Below are 26,706 nucleotides of genomic sequence, written 5' to 3' on the forward strand. Positions count from 1 at the left end.
CTGCCCAAGCCAGGCTCAGCGAGAGGAGGCCACATTGCCTCCCGCCCGCCCTCCTGCGCACATTTTACAGGAGGAAAAACGAGGCTGAGCGAGGCCGGAGGCTGGCCCCCGGTGACACACAGGATCAGGGAGGAAGCGGGAGTTGACCCCGACACCTCGGTAGTCGGATCGCTGCCTGCTTGCTTCCTTGCCTCCCTGGACAGGTCGTCCGTCCAGACACGCCAGTTCTGTTTTGTAGAACGTGGAGTTCCTTCTCACTCCTCCGCAGCGGCCCGGCCCTGGGACGGAACTGCTCCCTTTCTGGGTGGCTGGCTCCCCCGAGAGGCAGCTCAGGCTCCTGAGGGGCAGGCACCTCCCGAACGGGCTGCAGCGCCCCTCCTCGGCAAGGCCGCCCTGCCCGGACACCGGCACCCCGGGCGCCGCTCACAGCGGGGAGTCCGGGCCAGCGGAGGGGCTGGGAAGCTGGCGCTCGCCCCTCCCTCCCGACACCTCCCTGGAGTCGGGGGCGCGGCCGCGGGGAGGCGCCTGTGGGGAAACAGGCTCGGAGGTCAGACAGCGCTTCAGCGCAGGATCCGAACCCATGTTCTGGCCCGGCACCGCCCAAAGGACACGCTGGGGCCACTCGGAACCCCTGCCAGGGGCTGGTGCCGCCTCCCCTCGCTCACTCGCTCGTCACCCAGCTGGTGCTGGGAGCAGCTGCACAGCTCGCGGCTGGGGCGCGGCAGCACCGGGGAACGGGCCCTGCCCCCCGGAACTTCCCTCCGGCGGCACCGCCCCTCGGGCGCCACGAGCCACGCGTGGGCTTTTAAATTAATTGAAGCTGAGCGATGAGGTCACCGAGCACGGAGGGACCCCTGGGGGGTCCTCCCCGATCCGTCCCGCGCCTTCGCGGGGCCTTGTCGCGGCGCCGCACCCAACATGGCGGCGGCGCGGGGCGAGCCGACGGGCGAGCGGAAGTGCGTGTCCAGGGCGCCGGAAGTGAGCGAGGCCCCGCCCCCGCCGGGGGCTGTGTGGAGCCGCGGACGCGCCGGCTTTGAGCGTCCCAGGTCGCCTGGGCGGGAGGCGCTGGGGCTGCGGCGGCGGCGGCGGCGGCGCGGCTCGGGCCCCTCGACATGGCCAGCTCCGCAGAGGTACGGCGGCGCCTCCCGCCCTCCGCCCTGCCGGCGGCTCGCCCGTCGGTGTTCCCGGTCCCGACGGCGGTTCCCCGGCATCCTCCTCATCCCGCCCCCGTCCCGCCCCGTTCTTTCCGTCCCGGCCCCGGCCCCGGCCGCTCCTTGCCACCCCGACCCTGGCGTCGGTCGGGCTCGGTCCTTCCGGTCCCGACCCTGCACTCGGCCTCGCCCCTTCTCTCCCGTCCTGACCCTGGCCTTGCCCGTCCCGCCCGCCAGGCCTTCGCCCTGACCCACGAAGGCACCAGCTCTCTCCTCCTTCGGGTTCCCGTGCCTTTCCCAGCCCGGCGTGCCCACCCCCCGGGTCTTCCCCGCCTCTCCGCCCCGTCTCCGGCCTCCAGGGACTCCCCGGGCCCCAGGCCTCTGAGAGGTCCTCCCTCCAAACCGCTTCGCACCCATCCTCGATCTCGGAATGCAGCTTTTCTCTGAGCCTCATTGTGTGTGACGGGGGGGGGGGGGGGGGGTCGTAAAGGAAAAGCCATTTCACCGGGGGGACTTAGGAGTTACCCCGAATTCCTTCCCCAACGCCCCACAAATCCGAGTCCCGTGGAGAATCCCACCGACGCCCTGGAGAGCATTGCAAGCTGTTTCCTCTGCAGCCGGCGTGGCGGGGTCTGGACTGACGGGTGCCTTCCCTTTTGTTGCTCCCACCTCCTTTCATGTGTACCCGTGTTTCTGTCTTCTTCCCGCCTAGGGGCCCGCCTGGGGCTGGCCAACTGGGGTGATGGGGCTTGAGGATGTTGTGTGGGACATGGTTGGGAGTAGCTCACAGCTCCTCTAACTTGGCCGTGAATTTGGCTCAGAAGGGCCGCGGGGCTCCTAGATTGAGGGGAGGCTGTGGGGCCCTCCTGCAGGAACATGGCGGCCTCCTGAGGAAGGCTCCCCGGGTACCCGGCCGTGTTGACAGGTTCTGGTGAACCGTGTGTGCTTGAGGCGGAGATTGGGTGGGGGAGGGGCCTAGTGTCTGGTACCTGGGTCTTATGGGGGTCCTGGCGCAGAGGCCCCCCTGCTCCTTGAGGCGCATTTTGGGAACCTGGCCAGTGAGGCCCCTTGTTGCATTGTGGGCGTGTCTTGGGTTGAGAGGAGTTTCGTTCCACCCTGGATGTGGAGATCAAGCTCCCTCTCTCTCAGATGGTCTAATTTTTTATTTATTTATGGAGATATAGTTCACATGCTATAAAATCCACAATTAGAAAATATGTTCTTACTGGTTTTAGAGAGAGAGGAAGGGAGAAACATCAATTGGCTGCGTCCTGACGCCCCCCACGGGGGGTCGAGCCTGCAGTGCCAGCCTGTGCCCTGAGTGGGAATTGAACAGGCGACGTCTTGGTTCATGGGTTGACACTCAACCATGAGCCACACCAGCTGGGCAGAATGCACACTTTTAAAGTGTACAATTCAGTGATTTTATTTTATTTTTTTAATCCTCACCCGAGGATATTTTCCATTGATTTTTAGAGAGAGTGGAAGAGCGAGGGAAAGACAGAGAAAATACCGATGTGAGAGAAACACTTTGATTGGTTGCCTCCTGCACTCGCCCGGACCAGGGCCTGGACCTGGGAGGAGCCTGCATCCGAGGTACGTGCCCTTGACCGGAAACGGACCCAGGACCTTTCGGTCTGCAGACTGACACTATCCACTGAGCCAAACTGGGTAAGGCTACAATTCAGTGGTTTTAAAAATTATATTCACGAGGCTGTGCAACCATCCCCGCTCTCTGATTCCAGAACGGGCTGTTCTGGTTGTGAAAGTCACTGCTGGTTTGGAGCTCGGATGTGCAGGGTCCCCCTCACCTCCCACCCCCCCACAGTTTCCGAGGAGTGGAGTTCTGCTTCAAATGATTCTGAAGCCGGGGTTCGTGGACTCACCTGGTTCAGTGCCTCTTTCTCTTGGGTGTTAAAAACGACCCCTTCCTGGCCTCGTGAGGAGATGAGTGAGCCCGCAGACCATTAGAGTTCACCTGATGAGACTAGGGCTGGGGGAGGAGGGTATCTGGTGAAGCCAGGAAAGGGGGGGGGGGAGCATTTGAGTCCCAGGGGGATGGAATGACCTGCCCCAGCGGGGCAGTTACTCCTCCAGGCCCGCCCAGCATCGGGGCCCAGCATGTGGGAAGTCATCCGGGGGGTCTGAGAAGTTTAGAATTAGTAGTGTAACTGGAAATGGTATGATTTGGTGTTTGTGCCGTGTTTTGCCCGATGTTCTTGGCTCTGGTGGCATTCTTCCTTTGGTAAACCTGCAGGTTGGGGATCAGGAGGGGTAACCTCTCGGTGCCCGAGTCCTGTTTGCCAAGCTTGCCTGCTAAGGCCTGTCCTTGCTCCAGCCTCTCCCCGGAGATGGAGCCCCTTCAGCTAGCTTGAGGGCTGGGAATTGATTGTTCACAGGTGACTCGGGCTGGGAACCTTCTAAGGAAACTCCCTGTGGTCCAAAACACTGGACACGGAATACTACAACCGGGCTAGCTGTGGGCGTGGGCCTGCTGGCTGCCCGCTGCCCAGGTGACCGTGGGAGAGGGAAGCTGGGAGGGAGGCAGGCAGGAGGACAGAGCAGTCACCCTGACTGCCGCCTCTTAGGAAGAAAAGGCTGTGGGGAGGCCGAGCTGTTGAGCGGGTGGGATGTGTTCCTTGAGCCCCTTCCGGGCCCGCGGGGCCTTTGTGGGGCGGGGCCTGTCGGACAGGGTGGGACCCCACAGTGCCTGCCCTGGGCTGCAGACAGGTTCTTCCTCCGCAGACTTCACAGTTGCCATGGCAGCAGCAGGGCTTTCCAAGCCTCAACGCTTCCATCCACGAAAATATGTGCAGAAAAGGCAGCTGGAGGGGGGGCCTGTAGGGAGAGTCGCTGGAAAAGGCAGCGGAGAGAATTCTGGGTACTCTCCTGGGAGTGGGCAGAGAGGCGCCCCCTCAGACGGTTTGGAGGCAGGAGGGTCTGTTTGGGGGGGTGTTGGGGAGACACAGATTCCTTCCCCCGTGGGCTCCTGTTAGAGCATCTGACGTCCTGTGGCCTTGAGCTGGGGATTCCGTGAGGACTGACCTCGGTCGAACCCCTCCTTCTGGGGGTGCACATCACAGGCATTGGCAGTGGACGGAAGCAGGCCCCTTCGCGGGGAGAGCTGTGCACGTCACAGAAGTGCAAGGACGCGTGTGCGCAGCCGGTGGGACACACCACCACGCGTTCTGGCCAGATGCCGAGGTGCAGGGAACGGCGGCTGATCTGAACGTGGAGCGGTATTGCCGTCTGGTCAGCGCGGGTCTCGTTTGTGAGGACTCACAGGCTCATCCTCCGTGGCGGCCCTCTCGTTTCATTGGCCTTAATGACAGGGCTGCAGAGGCACCATCCCGCACGGTTCTGCGGATTGTGTGCGTTGACTCGTTCACCCTCACGGCAGCCCTGTGAGGTGCAGACTCCGCTACTTCCCCAGTTGCTTCTTTCTTTTTTAACATATTTTTATTGATTTCAGAGAGGAAGGAAGAGGGAGGGAGGGAGAGAGAGAAACATCAAGGATGAGAGAATCACGATCGGCTGCCTCTGCACACCCCACACTGGGGATCAAGCCCGCAGCCCAGGCACGTGCCCTGACCAGGAATTGAACCGTGACCTCCTGGTTCATAGGTTGATGCTCAGCCACCGAGCCACGCAGGCTGAGCTGTCATGGGTTCTTGCTCTGCAGTTAAGGTTTCTGGTAAAGGCACCTTCTTTTCCACGGACGGGGCGGGGGCTTCTGGCTTCTCTCCCTGGCTGGGGAGGCTGGGCTGAGGGTTGTCCAAGGGCATGCCATGGGAATTTGGTGCCCGCTTATCCGCAGGACCTCTCCAGTGATGGCGACTCGCCCCCTGCGGCCGCCGCGATGGCGGGCAGTGCCCACCTGCTGGGCTTCTCCGACGAGATCCTCCTGCACATCCTGAGCCACGTCCCCAGCACGGACTTGGTGGTGAACGTGCGGCACACGTGCCGGAAGCTCGCGGAGCTGTGCCTGGACAAGAGCCTCACCCACACGGTGCTGCTGCAGAAGGACTACGAGGTGAGGCCGGGTGCGGGGTGCTGGCTCTTGGGGGCAGGAGATGGGGAGCCACCCAAACGCCCATCTGCGAGGAGGGGCACCTGCAGCTCAGGACAGGAGGCAGGAGGCAAGCGTCAGAGTTCTCAGGGACAGAATCCAAGATGCTATGTGACCAAAGCTAGGGGCCAGAAGGGGCAGGAGCGTGCGCCTGGGGGGAGGGCGAGGGGGCGGGGACATTGCTGGGGGCGGCCTCGGCTGAGGGAGCCTCCCTTGGCAGCTGACTCCCAGGAAGGGCATTGCGGCCCCAGGATCGGGGGGGGCACTCTCCTGTGAAGTCACATGGGCTCTGAGCGGTGCAGGGAGCGCCATGGACACCCCCCAGGGGGGACCCGCGGTCTGGCTGCGCCGCAGGCTCCTCAGCACTTGGTGGTGTCTGTTCTCAGTTTTAGCCATTCCGGGCGGGACAGGATCTTGTGCTTTCCACTTGCGCTTCCCTGACGAAGGCTGTTGCCGATCTGGTTTTCATCAGCTGTGGGGGCCATTTGTCTGTCTTTCCGGAAGTGACTGTGCAAGGCTTTTCCCCATTCATCATGGTCTCTTGCTCTTTGTGAGGTTCAAGAGTCTGTGTATATTCTGGGTACAAACCCTTTGTCCGATACACCTATTACAAGTATTTTCTCTCATCGTTTGTGGCTTGCCATTTGATTTTCTTAACAGTGACATTTGGAGAGGGTACGTTTTTAATTTTGGTGAAATCCAATTTATTGAATTTTTGAATTCATGCTTGTTGTATTCTGTTGAAGAAATCTTTGTGTAACCTGAGGTCATGAGATTTCCTCCTTGTCATCATCTTTTTAAAATATATATTTTTATTGATTTCAGAGAGGAAGGGAGAGGGAGAGAAGGATAGAAACATCAATGATGAGAAGAGAATCATTGGTCTGTTGCCTCCTGCACACCCCACAGTGGGGATCCAGCCCACAACCCAGGCATGTGCCCTGACTGGGAATCGAACCGTGACCTCCTGGTTCATAGATCAACGCTCAACCACTGAGCCAAGCCAGCGGGCCATTGTATATCTTCTTGAGGAAAATGTCTATTCATATCCTCGGCCATTTTTAATTGGATTGCTTGTTTTATTTGCTGTTGAGTTGTATGAGCTCCTCATATGTTTTAGATATCGGCCCCGTATAGATATGATCTGCAGGCACTTCCTCCCTTCTCGTAGGTTGGCTCTCATTTGCTGCTGGTTCCCTTTGCTGTGCAGAGGCTTTTTGGTTGGATGTAGTCCCACTTGTTCGTTTTTGCTTTGGTTGCTTTTGGTGTCAGATTCAAAAAATCGTCGCCAAGACTGACATCAAGGCCCTTACTGCCTAAGTTTTCTTCTAGGACGTTGATGGTTTCAGGTTTTACATTCGAGTCTTGAATCCATTTTGAGTTAGTTTTTGTGTTCGGGGTAAGATGGCCCTGGCTCATTCTCATGCCTGTGGTGCCCACTTTCCCCAGCACTCTCTCCTGTGAGGTCTGAGAGAAGTCTCAGGGTCCTTTCAGCTCTGACGGGTAAGTCTGTGATCCGCGTGGTGGTCATCTTTCTCTGCGGGGAGGTAAGGGTTGAGGCTCCCTTCTTGGCATATGGTCAGCCTATCCTCATGCATGGCCTCGCAGCCTTTGTTGAAAATCAGTTGATAACCGATCCTGAAGCTAACAATAAGGCCTTGACCCTAACTCAAATCGCAGGAGCCTGGGGAAGGGTCCTGGCTGCTGTTACTGGGAGGGAGCCGCTCCAGTGCAGGGCTCCTCCCTGTGGGGCAGGGGAGGCTGCGCTGACTCGGGTCCGGCTTCCTGCCCAAGAGGGTGCTTTCCTGCGGAGGAGGGGCAAGTGCCCCTCAGAGCGCCTGCAGGTGTAACATGTGCATGTCCTCCCCCGTGAGTCCCACGTGTGGATGGTGACCTTAGAGGAGTGGTCAGGTGCCTGAGGGTGACGTACACGGGCGCCCGACGCGGTGTTGTCCCAGGGCCTCGCTTGCAACAGACCCGTGTCCATCGGTCGCCAACTGGCCGCCGGGCCCGTCTGGACATGTTGTGGCTCACCGAGCAGGCGGGACAGACGTCTAGGGCAGTTAGTGGCGTGCAGACGCACATGATGGAAGGAAAGCAAAGGCCAGGGCCAGCTGCCAGGGCGGGTTCCACTGTGCGCGGCAAAGCGCACGTGACAAAGTGACTGCCTCCCCCTTCGGCGCGCAGCGCGGTGTTAGCCACGCACGGTGCTGTGCGCCTCTCCCAGCCTCTCGTCGCCCCAGCGGGGACTCGGGAGCCGTTAAGCAATCACTCCCCCCCTCCCCGGCCTCTGGTGACCCCTGTTCTACTTTCTGTTTGCCATTGGCTCTTCAGATACTTCACGTAGGCGGGACCCTAACTACGGGGTCCTCTGTGACTGAGCGTGATGTCCCCAAGGTCCTTCCATGTGGTAGCAGAACTTCATTCCTTCCCGTGGCTGAATAGTACTCCGTTGTACAGAGGGACCCCGTTTTGTTTATCCTTCATCCGGGGATGGGCCCGTGGGGTGCTGTCCCTTTGGGCCGTCGTGGGTCACGCTGCTGTGAGCGTGGGTGTGAAAGGACCTGCCCGAGGCCCGGGGTCCAGTCTGTGGAGGTGCACCCAGGAGCGGGGCGGAGTGGGCCTTGGGGTGGCCCAGGGGGACTCTGTTAAGCTTTTTGCGGAACCACCAAAGGTTTCCCGGCGGGAAGGGCGGCACCATGTACATCCCACCAGCTGGGTCCTGACTCGGCTGAAGGTGAGCGTGTGGGGGGAGGGGCACCAGCGCTCCCCAGAGTGTCCCTTCCAGCGGGGCAGGGCCTCTGCAGGTCCGCCCCTGCCTGATGTTCCAGGGGCGAGGCTGCCCTGAGCGGTGAAGGTGAGGCAGCCACCTGGTGCTTCAGCCGCTCCCCGTCCCGCCCGCCCTGTCCTGCAGGCCAGCGAGGACCAGGTGAAGCAGCTCGTGAGGGCGATCGGCCGGGAGATCCAGCAGCTCAACATGGCCGGCTGCTACTGGCTGTCGGGCGCCACCATCGAGCACGTGGCCCGCTGCCGCGGCCTGGTGAGGGCGGACCTGTCGGGCTGCCACCTCACCTCCCTGCGCCTCTCCAAGGTGCTGTCGGCCCTGCAGCACCTGCGCTCCCTGGCCATCGACGTGAGCCCCGGCTTCGACGCCGGCCAGCTGAGCGGCGAGTGCAAGGCCACGCTGAGCCGCGTGCGGGAGCTCAGGCAGACGCTGTTCACCCCGTCGTACGGCGTGGTGCCCTGCTGCACCAGCCTCGAGAAGCTGCTGCTCTACTTCGAGATCCTGGACCGCACGCGCGAGGGCGCCATCCTGTCGGGCCAGCTCATGGTGGGCCAGAGCAACGTGCCCCACTACCAGAACCTGCGCGTCCTCTACGCCCGCCTGGCGCCCGGCTACATCAACCAGGAGGTGGTGCGGCTCTACCTGGCCGTGCTCAGCGACCGCACCCCCGAGAACCTGCACGCCTTCCTCATCTCCGTGCCCGGCAGCTTCGCCGAGAGCGGCGCCACCAGGAACCTCCTGGACTCCATGGCCCGCAACGTCGTGCTGGACGCCCTGCAGCTGCCCAAGTCCTGGCTCAACGGCTCGGCCCTGCTCCAGCACATGAAGTTCAGCAACCCCTTCTACCTCAGCTTCAGCCGGTGCGCCCTGTCGGGCAGCCACCTGCTCCAGCACCTCCTCAACGGGGGCAAGGACCTGCGCAGCCTGGCCAGCCTGAACCTCAGCGGCTGCGCCCACTGCCTGGCCCCCGACTCCCTGCTGCGCCGGGCGGAGGACGACATCGACAGCGGCATCCTGGAGACGCTGGTGGCGGCCTGCGGCAACCTGCGGCACCTCAACCTGTCGGCCGCCCACCACCACAGCGCCGAGGGCCCCGGCCGGCACCTGTGCCAGCTGCTGGCCCGGCTGAGCCACCTGCGCTCCCTGTCCCTGCCCGTCTGCTCTGTGGCCGACTCGGCGCCACGGGCCGACCGCAAGCCCGCCCAGCCCGCCATGCACGCCGTGCCCTGCGGCTTCGGCAAGAAGGTGCGCATCGGCGTGCAGGCGTGTCCCAGCCCCTTCTCGGGGCAGGCGGGCCCCCAGCCTTCCTCCGTGTTCTGGTCTCTGGTGAGGAGCCTGCCCTTCCTGGAGCGCCTCGAGCTGATCGGGTCCAACTTCTCCTCCGCCATGCCCCGCAACGAGCCCGCCATCCGCAACTCCCTCCCGCCCTGCAGCCGGGCGCAGAGCGTGGGGGACGCGGAGGTGGCTGCCATCGGCCAGCTGGCCTTCCTGAGGCACCTGACGCTGGCCCAGCTGCCCAGCATTCTCACGGGCTCCGGGCTGGTCAGCATCGGCCTGCAGTGCCAGCAGCTCCAGTCCCTCTCGCTGGCCCACCTGGGCATGATGGGGAAGGTGGTGTACATGTCCGCCCTGTCCGACATGCTGAAGCACTGCAAGCGGCTGAAGGACCTCAGGTGAGGGGCGCAGCCCTCCGAGGCCGCGACGCCCTCTGGAGGCCTGGAGGGTGGCAGGGGGCCTTGAATTGGCAAGCGATTGCGTACCTACTGTGTGCCTGCCCAGATGAACCAGCTGCATGCCTGTCGCCAGGAGCTGAGTCTGGGGTGGGGGTGTGGGCAGGTAATGTGTGCAGGGATGGGACTCGGGGCGGTGCAGAGGCACGGGGCAGCTGTGTGCATGGGGCCCGAGCTCCCGCCTCGTCCTGGTCCGCGTGCCTGCGGCTGTCTGAGGGCACCGGGTGCTGCCGTGTGCTGCTCTTCAGCCAGCACAGGGAGGGTGCGACCCACTGCATCCCGCCTGGACTGCAGGGGCGGGGCTGGGAGATGGACGGGCTCAGGAGGGGGCTGCCCACTACTGAGAGGTGACGGCGGTCCCCTCCAGGGCACAATGGCAGGGCCGATCCCGGGGTGAGAGGAGGTAGAACCACAGCCTCGGAGAACCCACCTCGGGCTCTTACCACGGCACCACGTGGATCCCACTGGGTCGTGCCGTGGACTGAAGGGTCTTACGAGGGCTCAGCATTGAAGGGGAAGCCTTCGTTACCTGAGACGTATTTGAAAACCTGGACTGATCTGATGTTGAAAAATGGGATAATTTCCAGAAATGACCCGGAATGTGGTGGCGGCAGACCCCGGCTCTACGGCCACCCCGCTCTGCGGCCGAGGGCTGTGGGTTGGGAGGAAGTGGCGGGGGGTCTCAGATCAGCGAGGTGGTCTCAGAGGCCGTAGCAGGGGGCACTGACACGTGTGTCGTCCCATGTAGTCAGTGCTCACTTTGCTGAGGGCCAGAGCTGAGGGCGCGCAGGCACTGGCTGACTTCATCCCCACACGGTCCTTCACCGACGAGCAGGGCGGCTCGAGGGAGGAGCTCAGGTTCACAGTGTACCTGGGTCAGTCTAGCGCCAGAGCTTGACCTTGGCCCTTGAGTTACAGAAAATGGAGACTGTACCCTTTGCAGACCTCCTCTCGCCCCCTCAGGAGGTTTCCCCTGAGAGGAAAGGAGCCGGACGAGCTGGAGCTTCCAGAGGTCAGCAGGCTGCGTGCGCCCACCCCGCCGCTCCCTCCAGGCCAGCGGCAGACTGGCCTTGCAGGGGCAGAGCAGGGCACGCGGGCCTGGCGTTTCCTGCCGTGTTGGATCCGCAGGCCCCGGATTTGCAGCTTCGTGCTCAGCCTGAGCACCCGAGAGCCCGTGCCGCGAGGGGACGGTCATTTATGCTTCTCGTGCCGGCTGCACTTGCTCTGAGAACCGTGAGGCGCTCAGAGCCCCGCTCAGAAAGCTGAGACCAGGCTGACTTAGTGCGAACGGTGAGGCCGGTGCGTGAGCACCCCGCTGCGTGCCTGCAGCCTGAGCTCCACTGGTCTGGGCCCTGGGAGGCTCGGCCACCTTCGGAGCTTGCTGGGAGGCGACAGAAGGCGAGACGTTGAGAACATGCGGCAGGGGGAGCTGCCGTTCCCATTCCAGGCCCGACTCGGGGCCTCTGTGCAATTTCTCTGGTGTGGCCTCTCCTGCCGGGGTGGAGTGGGGCCACTGCCTGCCAGGGTGGAGTGGGGGTTCAGGCTACAGCAGTTGGTCCCCTTCCCCGCCCCTTCCAGGACAGGCCTGGCTTTCCAGTTTCTGAGGGTGCGGAGGCCTGCCCCTCGCCCAGCCCTCCCAGCAGCCACCAGGAACCAGCTCCCTCTCCTCTCACTGGCTCCTGTCCATTCAGCGTCTCCTCCCCTGACCCCTTCCTGCGCCTCGGCTGGCCCGTCGCTGGCCCCGTGGGGGAGCCCTGAGTGTGGGCAGAGGCCTGGGGAGCTGGAAGCTGCAAATGGGTCCAGAGTGCCCTTCGCAGATGAAGCCCGCCAGGTCGCTCCCGTTAGCCCGGGAGCCTGGTGATCAGGAATGGACGGTTCCTTCACTGGGGCCCGGGAGCATCTGAGTTCTCATGAACTGACCTCCGAGCACAGTGCTCCTGGCCCTGGGTCTGCTGCTTTTGCCTTATTTATTTTTATTTTTTACCTTATTGCCAAGCCATAAACCTTACACCTTCTCTAACTGTACTACGGTCAAACCATTTGGTCACCATTTGGGAGACTTTGAGAAAAACAAACCAGTGAAAGTAATGCATCCACGTAGTTTATTTTGTTTATATATATATATATATATTGATTTCAGAGAGGAGGGAAGAGGGAGAGAGAGAGAGAAACATCAATGATGAGAATCACTGATCGGCTGCCTCCTGCACGCCCCTACTGGGGATTGAGCCCACAACCCAGGCATGTGCCTTGACCAGAATCGAACCCGGGACCCTTCAGCCCGCAGGCAGACGCTCTATCCACTGAGCCACACCAGCTAGGGCGTGTTCACGTAGTTTAAAAAGTCTGAGGACTTGAAGGGGAGAAAATTGTCAGGAGGAGGAGGAGAAGAATCGGCACAGGCGACCAAGCAGGGCCGTGGGAGGGAGGGGCAGGTGAGAGGCAGGTGCTCCGGAACTGAGGGAAGAGGTGGCAGCAGCAGCTGCTGGTGGGTTGAATGGTGCTCCTGTGCATACAGGCATGGACCCCGCTTAACAGCCCCCCGGGGGTAGACATTCTTGGCCCTTTAAAAAATATGTTTTTTGTTAATTTTCACCCAAAGATGTTTTTTTCTTTGATTTTTAGAGAGAGAGAAACATCGATGTGAAAGAAATGCCGATTGGTTGCCTCCCATACACACCCCAACTGGGGATCGAACCTGCAACCTAGGTGTGTGCCCTGGCTTGAGATCGAACCCACAACCTTTCGGTGTCCAGGACGATGCTTCAACTGACAGCGCCACCTGGCAAGGGCTATTAACCCATTTTGCAGATGAGGAAAGTGAGGCCGAGGGGGTTAATGAACTTGCCCGGGTGACACAGCTGCTCTGTGGGCAGTTGGGAGCGTTTTCTGCCTCATGGACCGTTGAGCAGGGAGCAGGGTAACAGCACCTGTGGTCACCGAGTGGCTTAGGGGTCTGGGATGTGGTCCTTGTGGCCGAGGTCTTCCCCAGGAGCAGGGCCGTGCACGCGGCATGAGTTCCATGGCTGGGCGGCCGCGGGACTTGGACGGTTTTGTAGGCCGAGAACCTGACCACAGCTCATAATGGCCTCTCTGTGCGCCGGCTGCTGAGAACCGCGTCTGATCGGCGGTACTGCCTGTTCAGAACAAACCCTGGTTCTTCCTGACCGCGCCAAGTGGCCCCGTTCCCCTGGCTCCCTGCCTGCGGGAGGCTGAGTGAGAGGAGCAGGTGGTGCCTCTACGCAGGCAGGAGGGCAGGACGGGCAGGACGCAGGACGGACAGGACGCAGGAGGGCAGGACGCAGGAGGGCAGGACGCAGGAGGGCAGGACGGACAGGACGCAGGAGGGCAGGACGCAGGACGGACAGGACGCAGGAGGGCAGGACGCAGGAGGGCAGGACGGACAGGACGCAGGAGGGCAGGACGCAGGACGGACAGGACGCAGGAGGGCAGGATGCAGGAAGGAGGTGGTGGTCCAGCTCGGCACAGTGGCCTGTGGCAGCTCCTGCGCTTCCCAGCGGTGTTCCTGTGAGGCAGCTCCCGGGATCCCAGGCCGCTGTCCCCGCCAGTGAGGCCCATGGATGGGAGCGGTGTGCCCGCCGGGCCCGGGCAGGGAGCTGCCTCCGTGCAGCAGGGCCGCTCCTGTGGGGAGGCCGTGCGGGACCGTCGTTCTGCTGGGGCCTGGCCGGCTCTGGATGCGGCGCACCTGGGCAGCGAGCTTTACGAGTTGGACAGAGAAGGCACCGTCTTTCCTGGAACTGATTGAGCCCTGCCTTTGTGGGGGGAGCGTCACCCTGAGTCACCCTACGCAGCAGCCTGTGACCTGGAATCCGGGCAGCGTGTGGGCGGAAGCGAGAGCCTTTTGGAGCCAGGGCCTGGGGCTGTGGGGCCTGAGAGCTGGCTGGGCCGATGAGGCGGGAGACCCGAGCCCTGTCTTTTTTTAAAATATATTTTTATTGATTTCAGAGGGAGAGAGAGAGAAACATCAATGATGAGAGAGAATCATTGATCGGCTGCCTCTTGTACACCCCTGTACTGGGGATCAAGCCCACAACCCAGGCATGTGCCTTGACCAGAATCGAACCTGGGACCTTCCAGTCCCCAGACCGATGCTCTATCCACTGAGCCAAACCAGCCAGGGCCTGAGTCCTGTCTGCCACAGAGCCTCAGGGGACCTCGCCACCGCCAAGGGGGTTGGAGGCCAGAGCCTTACTGGTTGGGAGGTTGAGCATGGCTGGGAGGGAGAAGGGCCACAGGCCCCCCAAGGCAAGGCCCATCACGAGGCTACCTTGTCCTCATCCTCTGCCCTGACACTGACCTCTGTCAGCCCACCCAGGAGACGGGAGGGTGTGGCCACGCCAGCCCCCCTGCCCCGACAGCTGCCGTGGGCAGGACCCCCCTCCAGCCCCGCCCCGCCCTGACCACCTGTGCCAGGTGCTTCCTTCAGACGGGGCGGTCTGCAGGTGGCTGCTCCCGGAGAACATGGTGTAGTGTGTCCCCAGCCCCCCCTCGCTCTGCCTGCTTGCTGTGGAGCCAGGAGGTTGGCACCAAGGCTTGGGCGGGGAGCAGACCTGCAGCGCCACCTCGTGACCGAGGCGCAGGCTGGCCTCCCCGCCGCTGCGTCCCGCCCCTCGGAGGTGACGTGTGGCTGGGCAGTCCCAGTCTGGAAGGTGGCCCCTTCATGTTCCCAAGGAGATGCTCACCTTTGGGTTTTTAAGAATTTGCGTTTAGAAGAATCAGATAGTGTGCCCGGCATTTCCTGAGGAGATTCCCAGGCCGCTCGCTCGCTCGCTCTCTGGGCTCCGAGGCCAGGCCCCGCCTTGGCCTTTGCTGGAGGGTTTGCATCTCAGGCGCTGCCCTCCCCTCCCGGCTCCGAATTCCCGGCTTTTCTAGGACGAAACATCCCCTGGAGTCCAGGGCCAGGCCCGTGTCTCCCTGCTGTCCGCGCCCGCAGCCTACTGGGCTGCCTTCTGCACCCCGAGTGTGGGCGGGAGGGGCGCAGGCGTTTCAGTTGCACCCCCAGGAGGACTGGCGCCCCCCACAGCCAGTGTCGGGAGTGCTGCATTAGTGGCAGCGCAGGCCCGGCCTCACTTGGCATTCTGGTGCCTGATGGCTCCCAGACAGGGCGGCTCGGCTCGCCTGTCCTGCGGGAGCTTCTGTGGGAGGCCCGCCCGGGGCCCGCGTCTGCCCTTGTTCTCACAGACCCGACTTAAATCCTTCCCCGCCTGTGACCCGTGTCCCGGGCGTCGGGGCGAGGGGGACTGCAGTGCGGGGCCTGGGTTTGGGCTGGGGGCTGAGGGGAGCCTGCTGACTGCTCCTCCCTGCCTGCGCCCTGGTTGGGTCAGCCTCACTGTGTCGCTCTCCGCATCCACCTGGGGACTTGGGGGCCTGGACGGGGGTCATCACGAAGCTCCGCTCCTGTTAGGATGAGCGCCCAGCTGCAGCCCGCCTTTCTGGCGTGTCCCGGACCCACCAGCCTGGCCTCAGCTTGCTGAGAAGCAGGGTGTGGCATGCAGATGGCGGTCTTGCCTGGGCACCCGGGGGTGTCTGCTCCATGGGCAGGACGTGGCCCAGAGAGACAGTCCCGGGTCTGGCTGTGTTTGCAGCGAGCGAGCGGCACGGTCCTGGCCGTGGTGGGATGGCCAGCTGGACTTGCTTGGCTGGCCTCGGGGCCACTCCGAACATCCGGCCTGAGCCTGTGTCAGGGTCTGCTTGCTTGCTGGGGGGCCCTGCTCACAGCAGCATGCGCGGGCCTCCGCGGACTCACATGCCCTCTCCCCCCCCCCCAGGCTGGAGCAGCCCTACTTCAGCGCCAACACGCAGTTCTTCCAGGCGCTGAGCCAGTGCTCCGCGCTGCAGCGCCTGTGCCTGGTGTCCCGCAGCGGCACCCTGCAGCCCGAGGCCGTGCTGGCCTTCATGGCCCGCTGCCTGCACGTCGTCGTGTGCCACATGTTCACCGGGGAGTCCCTGGCCACCTGCAAGAGCCTGCAGCAGACCCTCCTCCGCAGGTGAGTGGGCGCGGCGGGTGGGGCTGCGGGTGCAGGAGGCCTGGCGGCAGCGCCATCCCAGCCACCGCCCCGGGGAGTCCTGGCTGCTGTTGCTTCCTCAGGCTTCACTGAGGGAGCGCCCCACAATCATTTCCTGGAGTTAGAAGCCCCGGGCAGTGATGGCGGGAACAGGGGCTGGTTCCCACTCACAGCAGGGCCTCCTCTCCCTGGGCGGCCTCTCCCTCAGCCCCGGCGAACGTGCTCTCATCTAGCTTCCCGCAGCTCCCCTGTGTCCCCATGGTGCCATCACACGGGCGGGCGACGCAGTTCAGCCCGTCCCCCTCGCGCTCAGCATTGCCTCGGTTTCCCCACTGGTCCTGTCCCAGGATTCCACACACAGCCTCCTGGGCTCAGCGGTCACGTCGCCTCCGTCTGTCCTGTCTGCTGTGACCTTGACACTTGTGAAGGCACTGGCGGACTGCCGTCCGTTCGGGTCTGTCTGGTGGTGGTTGGCCAGCAAAGCACAGGGTGATGCCGCGTCCTCTGTAGCAGTTCAGGGACACGGTGTCCTCGCCTTGTCACTGCCAGGCTGACCTGGGCCGCGTGGTGAAGGCGGGGCCGCCAGGGGTCCCTGCGTGAAGCCCCTGTTCCCCTTTTCTTGTGCGGAGACGCTGGGGGTCTCCCGGCCCGTCTCCGCAGGGCAGCGGCTTTCGCACCAGCAGGTCTGGTACCGTGAACGCGCGGCGTTCGCCCAGGGATGGTCTTCTGCTTCCTTCTTCCTTCTGCGTTGGTTAGCGAGAAGTCTGCTCTGAGAAAGGCCGTCCCTGCTCCCCTTCCTTCCTCTGTCACTACAGGACGGTCAGGTGTCGCCTCTGGTGTCGTCCCCCAGCCCGGGGTCAGCCATCCCGGCAGGAAGCCTGTCCTTATGAGGGGAGAGGTCTGGAGAGCCCGAGCCCCGGGCCTCGGGTGTGCTCACCGCTCCGCTCGGGACAGTGGGAGGCTGAGGGGTGTGCCGCACAGCCCGCGCTCACTTCCCTGCCTCCCTTGTGCGTGTAGATGGAAAACACTCCCACCCACATCTCCGGTCCCGCCCAGGGTCACGGGGTCCCTCAGGGCCTCCCCTCCGCCGTGACCCTCCGGCGGCCAGCGGCCTGGTCCTCGTCCGCAGTGTCTTTGGGATCTATTCCGTCGAGTGGACGCGGCGGGCGGTGCTGGGATCGCTAACCCACTGCACCGAGACAGACAGACCTGGGGTAGTGTTGGTGCCGCTCTTTGTCTGAGCCTCATGGGATCCAGTCAGAACACGCTTTCCCCAGTCCTCAGGCTCCTTCCTCACCGCCGCCCCCCCCCGCCCGGTCCCGGTCCCGTCCCGGCACTGGCACTCACCCGCGTGCGGTCGGGTCTGCCTGCCCCAGGAGCACTCCGCCTGCAGGCACCCACGTCCTGTTCGGTTTATCTCTGTGTGTGTGTGTTTGGTGTGCGAAGTCTTCCTGTGTTTCTGAGTCGGCTCTGAAAGGGGTGCTTGGTAAAAAAATAAGTAAAGGGGTGCTTGGAGAAGGCCTCCCCCCGAGCCGCAGCCTCGGCCGCCTCCTCCACCCTCCCTGTACGAGCTGTGCACAGCGAGCACGCCACCCTTTCGCCGACCTCTTCTCCCCTGCGCTCTGCTTTCCCACGTCATAGTTCATCTTGGACTCCACTCCTCCTCAGTCACAGCTCTCGCTCCTCCCTTACAGCTCTGCCTTCTGTTTTAAAAACACATTTTTATTTGACTTCAGAGAGGAAGACAGAGATAGAAACATCAGTGGTGAGAGAGAATCATGGATCAGCTGCCTCCTGCACACCACGTCCCCCACTGGGGATGGAGCCCGCAATCCGGGCATGTGCCCTGACTGGGAGTTGAACCGTGACCTCCTGGTGCACAGGTCAATGCTTAACCACTGAGCCACGCCGGTCGAGCCTTTTTTTAAAATTTTTTATTGTGGTAAAATGTACGTAAGAAAATGTAGCATTTGAACTGGCTTAAGAGCCCAGCTCAGTGGAAATCAGCACATTCCCACTGCTGTGCAACCATCACAGAACCTCCTCATCTTCCCACGCTGAGACTCTGTCCCCTCAAACACCACCCCCGCCCAGCGTGGAGCCCTGTCCCCTTCCTGCTTCTGTGAGTTGGTGCAGGGAACTTGGGACTCTGAATTTCTCACGTCTCAGCCTTCGTTTAGATGTAGTAGCAGTGGTTGTGGGCAAAGGCTGAGATTTTAAAACAACTGTCCTGCTCTGGCTGGTGTGGCTCAGGGGATAGAGCATCGGCCTGGGGACTGAAGGGTCCTGAGTTCGATTCCAGTCAAGGGCACATGCCCGGGTTGTCGGCTCGATCCCAGTAGGGGGCGTTCAGGAGGCAGCCAATCAGTGATTCTCTCTCATTGATGTTTCATCTCTCCCTCCCTCTCTGAAATCAATCCTATCTAATAATAGACAAATATGCAAATTGACCATACCTCCGACACACCCACAAGCTACGCCCACAAGCCACGCCCACCATCTAATCAGAGCGAGCATGCAAATTAACCCAAACCAAGATGGCTACAGCCACAGAGAGCAAGGTTTCCTAGGTAACAGAGGAAGCCAAGCTTTCCGCCTGCCCTTGCCAGGCCTAAGCCTCCACTCAAGCTACAAAGTTTCAATTATAGAAGGTAAACAAATTCAAACAAATGGCGGCAGAATGGAACTTGAGAGAGCAGGCCAGGGTTGCCGCCGGCAACAGGGGAAGCAAAGCTTTCCGCACACCCTGGCCGGGCCCACCCGCTTAAGGCAACAAAGTTTCAATTATAACCCCAACACAAATGGCTGCCGGCCTCGGCCTTGGAGGGAGCCCCAGGCTTGGCTCCGCTCCAGGCTACTAAGTTTCAATTGTAGAAGGAAAATAAATTCCAGATACCAGGGCCTCTGCTTGCGTTGCCAGGGGGCGTGGCTGGCCTGCAAACCACCACAGGCCCCTCGCTCAGGCCGCCCCACGCCCCAAGGGAACCCCCACCTGATCCGGGACACCCTTCAGGGCAAACCAGCTGGCCCCCACCCCTGTACCAGGCCTCTATCCTATCTAATAAAAGAGTAATATGCAGATTGACCATCACTGCAACACACAATATAGCTGCCCCCATGTGGTCAAAGATCCTGCCCCCATGTGGACACAAGATGGGCACCACAAGATGGCCAGCAGGAGAGGACAGTTGGGAGGCACCCGGCCTGCAAGGGAGGGCAGTTGAGAGGGACCAGGCTTGCAAGGGAGGGCAGTTGGAGGTGATCAACCCTTCAGGAAAGGGCAGTTAGGGGTGACCAGGCCAGCAGAGGAGGGAAGTTGGGGGCAAACAGGAAGTTGGCTGGCAGCAGAGTGGTTAGGGGGTGATCAGGCTGGCAGGCAGAAGCAGGGGCAATCAGGAAGGCAGGCAGGCAAGCAGTTGGGAGCCAGCAGTCCTGGATTGTGAGAGGGATGTCCGACTGCCCGTTTAGGCCCGATCCCACCGGGATCGGGCCTAAACGGGCAGTCGGACATCCCTCCAGGGGTCGCATATTGGAGAGGGTACAGGCTGGGCTGAGGGACAACCCCCCTCCGTGCACGAATTTCGTGCACTGGGCCTCTAGTCTATAATAATAAAAGCGTAATACGCAAATGGACCGAACAGCCAAACAGCGGAGACACCATCCGGACAAAGCCGGACTGCGAGGGCCGAGGCAGCGGGGCTGCGAAGGGCTGCTCTTCCGAGTTTCGTGCACCGGGCCTCCAGGGGAATGTATTTAAACAGCAACAGCACAGCTGTCCTCCTGGGGCTGCGTCTCCCCCAGGCCTCTGGGCCCTCTCACCTGCTGCGCCTGCGGCCTCCCCGGAGCTGCGCTGGCCTTAGGCGAGCACCCAGGATCGGGCCGAGCAGCACTTCCGGGGAGGAGCTGACCTAGCAGCGGAGCATTTAGAGGCGCTCTGCTCCTGAGGAAACGCCCTGGGGCCCCCGAAAGAGGGCTGAGGGTGGGCACCCTCATTTCAGTGTGGCCGGGAGGGTGCCGCGCCCTCCAGCTCTCCGTGTCCGCTGGTGGGGGAGGACCCGCTGGTGGGGGAGGACCCGCTGGTGGGGGAGGACCCGGAGGAGGCCCAGCTGCTCAGAATCCCGCGGAGCCTCAGCCGGGGGCGGCAGGGTCCGGGCCCGGCCGGGCGGCGGCTGCACTGGGCCTGTGGTCTGCAGTTTGCTGCTGAATTTCCTGGGAGAAGCCCTGGGAAGGCGCCCCTCCCTGGCTGTTCTGAGTGTAGACTGTGCGTCAAGCTCTTTTCAAGTGAAGGCTCCCGAGGTTCCAAGCGGAGGTCACTGTGGCCCGGGACCGATGGGGCTCTCATTTGGTTTTCGTCATCTGACTTTTTTGACTTAACGCTCCATCCTGGGTTTTCTGTGTCAATAAAGCTCCAGATGATCTTCCTAAGAGCCATTTGCACTTTCAGGCCTGGCGCAGGGAGGTGCCCCGCTGCTGTCCTGCGACTGCCAGCAGGTGGCGCCCTGGCTCACGGGAACCAGAGTTTCAGCTTGTCTGCTCCAGGCCTGCGGGCCACCAAGTGGAGCGAGAGCGGGCAAAGCCAGAGGCTGGACGGCTGTCACTTCTGTCACTTCTGCCGCCTTTCTTTTCTCTCACCCCTTCCCTGCCTCCCCAGGGAGCAGCGCGTTGCATTCTGGGAGTTGCAGGCTGGCTGTGGGATTCTTTTTCTTCTTTTTAAGTCCTCACCTGAGGATATGTTCCCATTGATGTTTAGAGTGAGCAGAAGGAGGGGAGGAGGTGACGGAGGAAAGGAGAGAGAGAGGGAGAGAGAGAAACATGGATGTGAGAGAGACACATCGATTGGTTGCCTCCCACACCCTTACCTGGGCTGGGAATCGAGCCTGCCACTGAGATACGTGCCCTTGACCGGCACTCGACCTGTGACCTTTGGTCTGTGGGCTGACGTTGGAATCCCTGAGCCACACCGGCCGCGGCAGGCTGTGGGTTCTTGGCCACCGTCCTCCACAGAGCTTGAGCGTCGCCGCCGCGAGAATGACTTTCCGCACTTCCCCGCACTCGGCCTCTGAGACCCGCCCGGGAGAGGCGGTCAGCTTTCGCTTTGCTTCCCGTTGTCAGGACAGAAACAAACGCAGTGCGTGTCCTCAGTGCAGCCTCGTCTGCTCCCCGGGCGCTCGGGCAGCGTTGCCCCCGGGGGTGCTGACGGGCCCCCAGGAGCTGCCAACGCAGAGTCCTTTCGCTCCTCCCAGGCTCTCCTGAGGGGCGGCCTTTCTGCCAGATCAGCCATGACCCCTGGGTGACCTCCCCCGGTCTCCTCTTGCCTCGCCTGGGTGGGAGCAGGCGGCCGAGCTGCGGGCTGGCTTCGGAATCAGCTTCGCTGGGTCTGTAGGCTTTGCCTCTGGTCCCTGAGTGACAGCCCCGAGGACACAGCCTGGAGGCCAGGGCTCCGCCCAGTGCAGGGCCCAGAGCAGCCGAAGGCAGGCTGGGCCTGGGGGGGCGCCAGGAGGCCTGGGGGGCGCTGTCAGCTGTTAGATATGCGATGAGCCCCTTCGGGGATCAGGTCCTGAGTCCCAAGCATAACCAGCCCAGCTTTTGACGAGTTTGTTTTATCTCCGGAATCTGTTTACTTAAACCTCAGACGACAGTTGAGTCACGCAAAAGCACAATTGAACACATACGTGAGTTACACAGCAGAGTCCATGGAGCACATGGCCCGCACACGCCCGGCCTGGCCAGAGCCGCGCCTCCCTCCCGGGGCGCCCCCACCCCGCCCTGGGAAGTGAGCCATTTCTTTCTCTGCATTTGCGTCTCCCGCTGTCTTGTCCCTGACTAGGCCTCACTCTGCAAAGCCGCTCTCTGAGCACCGCAGCGGGCTTCACAGGAGGAGGCCTGGTGCTCGCTGGTCTGGCCCGGCTCCCCAGGTGCGAACTGAAGGGAAAGCCTTCGGAGGGACGTGCTTTCGTCCGGGGGCGGCACCTCCACCCAGTGCCCTTCTGCGCAGTCCCCGGGTGCCGTCCGTCCGTCCGTCTGACCACCTGGGCAGCTGCGGCCCAGAGCCCTGGCCTGGAGGAGGGACTGCAGCCGCGGCCTTCCTGGCTCCTGCTGAGAAATCCATCCCCTTCAGCACTCTGACAGCTAGCTCCTCACAGCCCGGGGGGGGGGGGGGGGGGGGGGGGCGCGGCAGGGGCCTTTGCACCGGGTCCCACTCCCGAGGATGTTCTGTTTCAGGTGTAGCCAGGGGGCGCGGGTGCAGGCCAGGACTGGCTGCGGTTCTCGGCCACACAGCGCGCCTCGAGCAGAACAGCGTGCGAGGGCCGGAGGCACTTCCTCGGCGTCTTTATTGCCCAAAAGTCAGGTTTTACGAGTGCTTTCTGGCCTCTCCTTCACGGCGACGTTAACCCAGGGCTGGGGCCTGGGCGGCTGGGCGGGTCCTTCCCTGGAGCGGCGCCGGTGGGGGCCTTGCTCTCCTTGGCAAACGCCCAGGTTCCTTCTGTGCGGCTCGTCCCGCCTCTTGCCACCCGAGACCTGAGGTTCTGGGTCTTTTCTCACTCTGGGGGGTCCACGGTGTCCCCCCTTCTCCTTGAGCTCCGGGTGGCACTTGGTTTTGTGTCTGGGCAGTTGCACGTGGCCGGCCCCAGTCTGACGGTGGGGGGCAGGGGGCACTCTGCTGTGGACGGCTGAGGGCCTGTGGCCAGGTGTCGCTTGCCCACGCCCACTTCTCAGGTAGGAAGGGGGTCTCACTGCGCTGGCCACGGAGGGCAGCACGGAGCGTCTGCTGGCGCTTAGCGCAGTGCCCGCCGGCCGAGGCCCTCGGACACAGGGCGCTGACTTCCTGTCCCCTGCAGGGCGGGACCCGGGGCAGCGCGGGGAGTGCTGTGACAGCTGCTGCCACGTGTTCAGGCGATGGCTGCCGCTCCCAGCGGCCGTCTTGGTTTCCTTTCCTGGGAGACTTGCTGCCTCACCTGCCTTGGGAGTTTGTCCCCCTCCAGGGTGGGGGTTCGGCCCTGGTCCCTCTCTCCAGCCCCTGCAGGTGCGTCCTCGGTCCTACAGCAGCGTGTGTGTCACTGCCCTCCTGGGCACCGCCTCCCTCTGCCCAGGAAAGCAGGGGCTGTTCCCACAGGCTGGCCTCAGCCGCCTCCATTCCTCCGCCTGACCCAGAGGTGCCTCCGCAGCAGGTGGTCACGCTGCTGTGGTAACACCCCCCCCCCCCCCCCCCAGGCAAGGCTCCCTCTGCCTGCCCCGCCCCCTCGGGCCTCTCCTCCAGCCCCATCTCTGTGGCACCTGGGAGCGGGAGAGTCAGGCGGATGCATGAGCCCACGGCCACGGTGGCTGCCGCCCGAGGTGCCCCGCGGCCCTGCTCACGCCCCGCTTCTGGTTCAGTTTCCAGGCCGAGCGGCCCGCGCTGAACGTCGTCATCTTCCCCCTGCTGCACGAGGGCCTGACGGACGTCATCCGGGACGTCCCCATGGTGCACCTGGACGAGATCACCTTGTTTAAGAGCCGAGTGGCCGAGGAGCCGCCCAACCTGTGGTGGTGACGGGGACGGCCGGTCTCCCGCGCTGCTGTGGTTTCTGTGGCCGAGGACGCGCGCGGGACTGCTCGGCGGGCGTGTGGCCTCCGCGTCTGCCCGGGCCGCACGTGCTCGCTGCCTGTCCGCAGGCCCCGGACCCTTGGGCGGGCACAGAGGAGGCAGCCCCGCCGCCCGTACCGCCGGCCCCGGGAGGACTCCTCAGTGGACGCTGTGACTGAGCAGAGGCGGGAAGAGCCTGCGGCAGCGACGCAGGCCTGGCCGGAGCGGAGGTTTTCCAGCTGAGACACGAATGCGGCGCCCTGATGTCTTGGGGCTCTGACCAGGTCCCAGTGCTGCCCCCTCACTTCAGCCCCCAAGTGTCCCTCCGCTCACACGTTCCTGGTCCCCTGCCTATGTGGAGGGGTGGCCTGGGGCCCACCCCAACAAGCCCGCCCTCGGGTCCCCTGTGAGCGGGGAGCAGGGAGCCCGCAGGGAGGGGCTGCAGGTGTGGGCGCTCCTGCCCAGGAAGACGTGTCTCACCCCCCAGTGTCCAGAGCGTTTCAGCCAGGTGACGTCACCGGGGGCGGGGCCGGGGGGCAGGGTCCCCGGGGCCGGGGTGCTGGGCGGGCCAGGGGAAGGCCTCCCAGGCGGCATTCAGACGGCAGTTCCCGGGGCCTGTGGTTCTGGGGAAACGGGTGGCTGTGGCTTCATTAGGAGGTGAGGACGATCGCATCACTCACGGCAGCCGCTTCACGCAGCACTTTAACCAGCTCCACGCGCTGTTCCAAACACGCGGCCGGCCTGCCGTGTGCGGGCTCCTGTGCCCGCCGCCCTCCGCCTTCTCCACCGCGAGACCTCCGACTGGGTATCGCTGGGCGGGGCGGCTCCCCGAGCTGGGCTTGACTCACCCCACCTCCCTCTCCCTCTGGGCTGGGGGTGCAGAGCCTACAAGGCCCTGCCCGCACCCCACTGCCCATCCTGGCCCTCAGCTCAGCTGTCTTCCCACTCCGTTTCCGTGGTGATAGCCACCCCCTTCCGTGTTGTGCGTCCTGAGGTTTAGCTGCTGCTAAAGGACTGGGGACCTGGCCCCTTGGTACCATCCCAGGCCCTTTCCTGGGGTCCCGAAGGGCAAACAGCTCAGCCCCACCCGCCAGGCAAGGGTCCAGGGGGCCTTGCAGTGGTGGGGGCTGCGGGAGGCCGCGGGCCGGCCCGGGGCGCACAGGCCTCCGCCAGTCTTCCTCGGTCCCAGCAGCTCCGGCAGTCTGCCTGCCCTCAGCAGGCCCCCCAGGCCTGCAGCCTCACGTCCGGGTCCTGACCCAGCCACCCAGCCCGGGAGCAGCACCCCGGCCCTGTCTCTTCCTGGCCGCCTCATCCTCTGCAGTAGATGAAGGTCTGGGGGGGCACCCCTCCCCAATTTCTGGGATTCCTTTTAGGTGGCCCTAGAGGCCACCCTGCGAGGATGGCCAGGTGTATGGGCACAGCCCAGGAGGAGGGCAGGTGGCCTGGCGCTCTGGGACCCCGCGGGCCAGGTCCCCCTTTCATCCAGAGCCCGGACTCGGGTCCCGAGCTGTGGCTGTGTGCCTGCCCCCCGCCTTCCCTGGGTGGCGTTCTCACGAGCAGGCACTTTTTACCCAGTGGCATCGTCTATGCCGACAGATGCCGGGAGGGGCCGCTCCCGGGGGGTGGGGCGCTGCCTGGGGGAGCGGGAGGCCAGGGCTGTGTCCCCTGCACCGAGGAGGCCTCGCCAGATGCTGAGGACGCGCTTGTCCCCGCTGAGTGCTGCTGTGGCACCGGAGTTAATTGCAGTTTCTGTTCTGCAGCCTTTTCCGCCGGGAAGGAACCACCCTAATGGTCCCCCATTGGCAGGGCCGGGCTGTTCGGCAGCGGGCCATATGCTGCCTGGTCAGCACCGGCGTGTGTGCGTGCGTGTCTGTGCATACACCTGTATGTGTAGTCCACAGTCATGTGTGCATGGCGTGTGCGTGCATATGGGTCCCCAGCCTTTGTGTATGATCAAGTGTCTGCATGTATGCACACTCGTGTGCACGGTACGTGTGTGAGCGAGAGGAGAGGGAGGAAGGCGGGTCTGGCATTTATCCCTTTGTTAAAGGGAGCCCACACCCCAAGGCCACCTCCTGCCACAGGCCTGCAGGCGCTCCTGAGGGACGCAGAGGGCCCCCCACCCCCTCTTCACGTCAGTGTATCTGTTCCAGCCCCAGGAGGCCGACTGCGGACACCCCTTCATACAGCGGGATTCCTCCCTGCCTCTCGGCTGCCCTTCCCAGGGCAGGAGGGGCAGGCCCTGGGCCCTCTGCTCCAGGCTCCGAGGGTCAGCGGGCGCCCTGGCTGGGGAGGCGCAGCTCGGCAGGCCGGACGCAGGGCCACACTCCCTAATCCCCGAGGGTCAGAGGAGGCTGGGCTGGAAAGGCTGGGGAGGAGTGGGCTGGGGGTCTGAACCGGTGCCTCAGCCCTGATGGGTCCAGGCCTGGAGGCCTGCCCTGATGGCCCCTCGGGGTGCTGGGGCGCCGCAGCCTCCCGCTGCCCGGGCCCTGCTGCCGGCTCCGTGAGGGTGGAGGGTGCGGAGACCTTGTAAGAAAGAAGTCCGTGGGCGAGGGCGCGTGGCCGTTGGCAGGGCCCAGCGGGTTCAGCCTGAGAGCGGGAGGTGCGGGAGCTGTGGGTGGGGACGTGGGCACCCACACTTCTGGCCTTGCCCGAGCCCTCCAGGAAAGGGAGGGACTGAGGAGGGGCCGGGGCCCCCTCCGATGGCCACCAGGCCTCTTTGCATTGGGGTTCTAACGAAGTGTCCGGGTCCACTGGGCGCGATGAACAAGTACCCACAGCCACTTAAAACAAAAACCAGCTGTGGGCCCGACAGGCCACGTGTCCTCTAAACGAGCCGCTCCCCACGGCTCTCCACCTCTCAAGTGTGGGGCTTGGCGACATGTCATAGGGCAGGGCCCCTGCGGCCCCCCAGGCCCCGTGGACTCGGTCACGGAGCTGAGGCCAGGGCCTGGCAGGGTGGGTCGAGGGAGGGGGTGCTGCTGTGCTGACCCTGGCAAGGCAGCAGCTGCCACGTCCTTAACGGGGAGCCGCACCCCTGCTGTGCTCACCTGCGGCGGGCGCATCTGCACAGGCGGGCCTCGCACACCCTGCAGGCCTCGGGCATTGCCAGCCCTGGCACAGCCGTGCCTCCGACCACTGCCCGTCAGAGCGTGACTCTGACCAGAACAGGTGAGCCAGCGAGTCCCTGAGGGGCTGGGTTGGCTGCGGGGTCCCGCGGTGTGTGTGACCAGGTGCTAAATGACGACTACGTGTCGCCTGCCTGTCGGTGACAGACTGTCCGTCTGGTGATGCCCGCTCCTGAGTTCGTGTTTAAACTACGTTTTGGTATTTTCACGTACATTTGTGGCATGTGGACGTTTCCAATAAAGTGGACTTGAT

At 63.4% G+C, this 26,706-nt stretch overlaps 1 protein-coding gene across 1 annotated transcript; it reads left to right on the plus strand.

The window, feature by feature from the left end:
• The first annotated feature begins 995 nt into the window (after positions 1-995).
• FBXL18 (F-box and leucine rich repeat protein 18) lies at positions 996-26,706 on the plus strand. The gene is made up of 5 exons (XM_008156008.3): positions 996-1,130; positions 4,969-5,184; positions 8,135-9,678; positions 15,525-15,743; positions 23,136-26,706. The coding sequence occupies exons 1-5, from the start codon at positions 1,113-1,115 to the stop codon at positions 23,290-23,292; spliced, it is 2,154 nt and encodes a 717-aa protein (XP_008154230.1). The 5' UTR covers positions 996-1,112; the 3' UTR covers positions 23,293-26,706.

This window comes from Eptesicus fuscus, chromosome 6 (assembly GCF_027574615.1).
Source record: "Eptesicus fuscus isolate TK198812 chromosome 6, DD_ASM_mEF_20220401, whole genome shotgun sequence".
In the NCBI taxonomy this organism is placed as follows: Eukaryota; Metazoa; Chordata; class Mammalia; order Chiroptera; family Vespertilionidae; genus Eptesicus; species Eptesicus fuscus.